This window comes from Otolemur garnettii, unplaced genomic scaffold, assembly GCF_000181295.1.
Source record: "Otolemur garnettii isolate 467f Iridium unplaced genomic scaffold, OtoGar3 scaffold00001, whole genome shotgun sequence".
Taxonomy (NCBI): Eukaryota; Metazoa; Chordata; class Mammalia; order Primates; family Galagidae; genus Otolemur; species Otolemur garnettii.
The window spans coordinates 63243915-63250686 of record NW_003852396.1 but is presented as its reverse complement, the minus strand read 5'-3'; the positions used below and the strand labels follow the sequence as shown (position 1 = coordinate 63250686).

Here is a 6772-nt window from a genome sequence, read left to right as displayed (position 1 = left end):
CCTCTTGAACCCAAGAGTTTGAGGTTGCTGTAAGCTATGATACCTTGGCACTCTACCCAGGGTGACAAAGTGAGACTCTGTCTCAAAAAAAAAAAAAAAAAAAGGAAGAAAAAGTCCTGCCATATGTAACAACATGGACAGACCTAGAAGACGTTATGGTAAGTGAGATGCACCCGGCAGAGAAGGACACGTGTACCAGCACACTTACACATATAGGAGGTGTCTATCACAGTCAAACTCTCAGAAGCAGAAGCAGCATGGTGGTTGCTGAGCCTGGGGGAAGGAGAAAGTGGAGAGTTGCTATTCAATAGGTATAGACTTTGTTATATATCACTAAGTTCCAGAGACTTATTATTGTTCAACATTGTGTAAATAGCTAAAAGTATTATATTGTGCACTTAAAAAAAAATTTTTTTTTTTGGCTGGGGCCGGGTTTGAACCCGCCACCTCCTGTACATGGGGCCCACACCCTACTCTTTTGAGCCGCAGGTGCCACCCTGCACTTAAAAATTTAAGAGAAAAACAAGAGAGAAAAGAAAGAGAAAGAAAAATAATAGCAAAAACAAAAAAAGAAAGAAAGAAAGAAAAAAACACCCCAACAAAACAAAGCAGAAACAAATGTACTGCGCTGGTGTGGGATGTTGATAATAGTCTGTGCGTGTGGCAGGAGCAGGAGGTACATGCAAACTCTCAGTACTCTCTTTTTCAGTTTCTCTGTGAATCCAAATCTGCTGTAAAAAATAAGATCCATTGAACAGGAGAAAAAGTAATGATGACTAAGTATATTTGAATTGCTGATTACTTCACTAAGAAAAATCACTTCACATATATTATTCCCTCTTCCTCTGTATCTTTCCCCTCGTATCTCCTTCCCTGAAGGCACTCATGGGTATTCTATATTTTAACAATTAGCCCTTCACGTGCCTTTATACACTCTAGTTGTCTTTTCTTCTTAGATTGTATTTTTAAGCTTCTGGACCTAGAGATCAATCCTTGTACTTGCTAACGATTATCCCTCATGGTTTAATGGCAAGAAATGTAACGTGACAAATAATCTATTATCAGATGCTTTCTTTAGTGAAGCCTTTCCCAATCAATCCCAGAAGGCTACTCTCTCAATGCTGACAATTGATAACCCTATCTCTGGACTGCTGGGACCAGTGATTTACGCGTATTAGCAATTTATCTCAATGTGCTACAGTGAATTCTGCATATGTACTTGTTCTCCCCAAGAGGTGGGATCGTGTTTCTGATCTTTGACACAGTACCCTACATCACCTCGTGCAGTGCTCTCATCAAAATGGACCCATCAGGTGTTTCTTCCTGCTCCCCTTTCCTACTCCCGAGCAGCGACAGAATGCAGCAACGTCATGACTGAAGGGACTTCTGTGAGGGCAGCATCTGCTTGTTCTTCTTAGCTGCTCTATCTCCCTATTAACAGGTAACTCGGATCAATGAATGCACACATGTAAATTTCCACAAAGGGAATTATCGTAGGTTAATCTTTTATTCTGATGTTGCTTGAATAAGAGTAAATTAAAATAAACACAAAAATGCCTTAGTGAATCAGTCAAGGGGTTCCGCTAAGTCTGCATTGCTGTCCTTTCTCTTTCGTGCGGATAGCTCTTTGAGGGTCTCTATCTCTGCAAGACTGAACTTGGGGGTTAGCACCACACTGTCATAATCAAATTCTTCATCAAGTGAGAAGGGTTGAACTTCATCTCCAGGTACCTGTAAAAGATAACAAAGGAGGAAAAACCATATGCAATCATTGTCAACGAAGACAAAATAAGCTGAAAACATAAACTCTCTATTACTATTTAATTAAACTTTTTTTAGAATTCAGCCCTCTCAGCTGATTAAGCTGTTTTTAAGTAAAGGAATAAATTCAATTATTAAATTTGACCTAATTTAAGCTTCTTAATATGCCCTATTTGTACCATGCTGTATCTAAGTGAATATCATTAACTAATTCTGCCCAAGGCAAGAATGGGAAAGTCTCCCTGGCACGTATTCATTACATTTTTTTATCACTTACAGCGTCAGGGGAGAGGCACATAGAAAAAGTAAGAGTCATATTAAAATGGGAGGAAATATACCTGAAGATTTTGATCAGCCTTAAATACATTTTTGTCATTTACTAAAAAAAGATCTATATTAATAAAACATAATTTTCAAAGTTAAAAATACCCTACCACTAAATATACTTCTCCAGAAAATACCTGAAGCTCCTGGCTAACACATGGATCACCATGAAAGTCTTGAGACACACTGTATTTATGGCTCCTTATTTCACTTCCAAGAAACCCAGATGACAGTGTCCTCTCTCAGCGTTCCTGGGAGGGCTTCACTTGTTCCCATCTGCATGGATTTTAAGTGTATTGATTTTTGTGTACCTCAAAACTTTCATAATGACCCACATAACAGTAACAATTAAAACACCACGTTTAAATTAAAAAGTCCAGGGTCCATTTTTTTCCTACCAAGAATTTTAAAAATATTACAGTTTACCTATAAGAGTAGCTGCAAAGAGTTGTAATAATCATATGTGTATTTATTCATAAGTTGAGGGGGGGTTTTGTTTGTTTTGTTTGGTTTTTTTTTTTTTTGCAGTGTTTTTTTTGGCCGGGGCTGGGTTTGAACCCGCCACCTCCAGCATATGGGGCCAGCACCCTACTCCTTTGAGCCACAGGCGCCGCCCCCATAATTTGAATTTTAAAGGCTTCCTAAAGGAAGGTAGAATAAAGCATATTTTCCAACAAATCAAAAGAAAATGCCTTAAACATCATTGCATTGCCACCTAAAAAGCCTCTCCAAAAACAAAAGGTGGGGTACAACGGAATCATCCAGCACCCCTATGCAGCTCTACGATACGCATAGTGATGCTGAAATAACTGAAAACTATGGTTTATGCAAGAATGAAAAAAATGCCCTGAAGCTATGATCAGCTTCAAATATTCTAGCGTGGAAGATGAGCCCATGAAGTGGCTTTTGCAACACTGGTAAAAATGGAGCATATAGCTCAGAAGCTATTTTCTGTTACTAAATGTAAAAGAGAAATCAAGAAAAATAATTATCTCCTATCTGTTTTGCAAGTTACGTCTGGTAGTGCAGTGCTGATGGCAAATGCCCAGCCATTTATCATCCTTTCCTAGTAAACCCACCATGAGAACAAATCCCAGAGCATGAGTGGTCTCCCGACCCAGGGGATGATAAGGGCTGCCACTGAGGGAGTTCCCACCATGTGCCAGCCCTCGGACTAGGAACCACATGGGCATTAGCAGCGATCTTCAAACCGCCTGCCAGGAGTCATCTTGGAAGCTCTGAAAGGTTAGGGAACTTGCCCAAGGCTACACAATCAGTGATGGAGAGAAGCAACATTTGAATCCAGGACAAGCTGCTTCAGAGAAAGCTTTACCTGCTCAACAAAAACACCAGCAAAAATCAACTTGGACGTTTTCCCTTGGGAGAAACGACCTCTTTCTGAATAAGCTGAAAAATTCCAACATCTTAGCATAGGAAATATACTCAAGGCTAACGTAATTCCATGACTATCTTTTTAAAAGCAGCTGTATATACAGAAAGCAAAACAGCTTACAAAGTGACTGATCTGTCCATTTGATTCCAAGGTCAAATTTATCATCACCACAGCCAAAGTGAAGGGGGGAGGTATTGCTAAGACCAGGTCAAATGAAAAAACACGCACAGAATGCCAAAAGATGCTCATTTCTGATGTTGTGAGTGTCCTTCCTATTGCCAGCTCTACTCAGCTGTATAAGTACTGAGGCCTGCAGCTTGGCCACAAGCCCATCCTGCGCCAATTCTAACCAATCCTGGAGGGCATGAGGAGGAGCCCCCACCTCTGATAGGGTTTTTGCTGTCCTCTCACACCTGCTCAAAGGCCTATTGTCACATCGCATGCCTACCAAACTTCAGGCTGCCCACACCCTCGTGGATTTTGACTCGCCCGCTGAAGCCTCTAAAACCTGCCTGGACCTCACCAGCCATTCCCACTAGATGCAGTCACTTTGCCTCCACCCACCTCCCAGTGAGGCTAGAATGCAATTCATGTTTGGCAAATTCCTCTGCTGTCCTAAAATCCCAGTGACACCAGGACCCCACACTCCCTCTACATGACACAAGTAGCCCTCACATTCCCACCTCCTTCCTCTTCACTTCTTCACTCAGTAAATATCTAGCATGCATTAGATACTGGAAACACAAAGTGACCACAGCAGAATCTGTGTCCATAACTTTTCATAACTTCAACAAGAAAACAGAAGAGTGATTTTGATATCATGTGCCACGCTCTCCAACTGAGCAATGTGCAGAAGGGCCACGGAGACTTATAAAGGAGAAAGTGCAGAAAGTGCAGAAGACTCCCTTCAGTATTGTCATTCTCCAGAAAAGCCTTTTAGATTCCCCACACATAACCCCACTTATTACCCACCTTGTCACAACCACCCAGATTAAGTAAGGCTTGTGTTTTGAACTTCTAAACTCTGGTCAGAGCTAAGTCCTATGGCATAGACACAGCCCAACCCATTACCTTCTGACTCCTTCCCTTCCCTAAGGTCCCCAAAAGCTTGGTGGCTATAATATTTAACATCATGATACCACAGATAATAGAAATTTGTGTTTAGGTTGGGCTTGGTGACTTGCACCTATAATCCCAGCACTTTGGGAGGCTGAGGAGGGAGGATCACTTGAGGCCAGGAGTTCAAGAGCAGCCTGGGCAACATAAATATAAAAAATAAAGAAATCAGCCAGGCATAAATGGTGACATACGCCTGTAGTCTTCAGCTACTCAGGAAGGTGGGGCAAGAGGATGATGGCTTGCCCAGGAGTTCAATGCTGCAGAGCAATGATCGTGCCACTACACTCCAGCCTGGGTGACAGTGCAAGACCCTGTCTCACAAAGGGAACAAAGGAAGGTAGGAAGAAAAGAAGAAAGGAAGGGAGGGAGAAATGGAGGAGGAATTTGTTCTTAAATGAAAAAACCTTACCTTTCCTTTAAGTTATTTTCATACCTTCTCTATTACAGAGCATGACTTTCTTTGTCAGTCACTTGCCATTAACCAAAACAACAGCATGGAATAAAGTTTTCAAGAAGTCGATAAATATAACACCAACACGAAGGTTACTCTTTTCTAACAGTGGTTCTCAACCTTCCTAATGCCGCAATGTATTTTCATTGTTACAAAGGGGTCGCGACCCACAGGTTGAGAACCACTGTTTTATGATATCCTTAAAGGTATAAATATATATGTAAAAGATATAAATTTCTTCACTTAAAAAACTAAGAATTATTAACAATATTTATTATTAATTTATTAGGCAATCAGTTAAATGTCAAAATAGAAAAGCAAGAATAGTTAACAACTGCCTATTTGCAATGCCAAAATAAGACACTCAGGACATCTTGAGCCATTTGGGGGATATTCTGCAATGTCACCAGCGCATCCCTGAGTCAAACTGTCAGAGGAATAGCTTTTTGCAATTATTCATAGATTTTTCATTCTTTTCAGAAACTCTGTATTCCTATCAAATTCTAGGCATTGTCTTTCGTGCTGGGATAGAAAATGAAGACCTGTATGAAATCACAGACTGATGAGATGAACTACATAAATAAATCACTACAATACAATGTGGTAAGAACAAAGAGTGTAGTTAGTATAGATGGGAACAGAGAAGGGACACATAACCTAGACCAGGTTGGAAGGAACCGGATGGAATCAGAGCAGGTCACCTGGAAGAAGTGGTATCTAAGCAGAATCCTAAAGGATGAATACTAGTTAAAAAGTGGAGGAAAGAAGAGCTTTGCAGGCAGGGCAAGTTCACATGAGCAGGCTGTAGAAATAAAATACAGAATTTCACATCTGTGAGTCTGAAGGTAGTTTAGCATCGTCAGAGTAGAAAGTAGAAGACAGAAAGAGGCAAGAGATGAAGATGGTGCTCATTCATCCTAGAGATGATGAACAGTCACTGAGGAATTTTTTTTAAGCAGAGCAGATACTTGATCACCTACGCATTTTAGATGAATTCTTTCATTCTTTGTAATTTTTACTGAGCACCTGCAAAGAGAGAAGTGCTGGGATAGAGATGCCCTGCCCCCTAGAAAGTTACATCAGATAGGTGAAAGCTTTAACAGAAGGTGGATATGAGGAGGATGAGCCTGAAGCCAGACAACTACTCAGGATCCTGCTGAAGTAGTCCATACAAGAGATAATGGATATGTACAAAATACTCAGCAAGTAAAGTCTGCAGTGCTCAATAGCTGATTGGATATGGATATGGAAGAAGAGGAAAAGTGCAGGAAGGGAAGAGGATAATGATAAGCTTAGTTCTTAACATGCTGAATTTGAAGGTACTTGAAGAAATCCAGATGGAGAAATCCATAAGCAATTGAATATACAAACCTGAAGCTGAGAAAAATGCCTTGATGCTAGAGGTACGGATTTGGAGACACAAGCATAATGGGTAGTAATTTGGAGATGAAATGGCTCCATGTATGAAGGGTGGAAAGAACCATAGGTTGAGCATGGAATGGTAAGGAATACCAACTCATAAGAGATGGACAGAGGGAAAACCCTCAAAGGAGGCAGAGAAAGAATGATTAGAGAAATATACAAAGAATCCAGGGAGAACAGTTAAGAAAGAATGAGTAGGCTTGGCACCTGTGGCTCAAGTGGCTAAGATGCCAGCCATATACACCCAAGGTGGCAGGTTCAAATCCAGCTGGGCCTGCCAAACAACAATGACGGCTGCAACC

The 6772-nt window shown here is 40.9% G+C and overlaps 1 protein-coding gene across 4 annotated transcripts in view; it reads right to left on the bottom strand.

The window, feature by feature from the left end:
• Nucleotides 1-1488: 1488 nt before the first annotated feature.
• Nucleotides 1489-6772, bottom strand: part of CUNH11orf74 (chromosome unknown C11orf74 homolog) — a 63881-nt gene continuing 58597 nt past the window's right edge. For all 4 annotated transcript variants that reach the window (XM_023509322.1, XM_023509320.1, XM_023509323.1 and 1 more), the window contains one exon: nucleotides 1489-1731. In XM_023509322.1, the coding sequence (XP_023365090.1) occupies nucleotides 1567-1731 (165 nt within the window). In that variant the 3' untranslated portion in view covers nucleotides 1489-1566. The remainder of the gene's footprint in view (nucleotides 1732-6772) is intronic.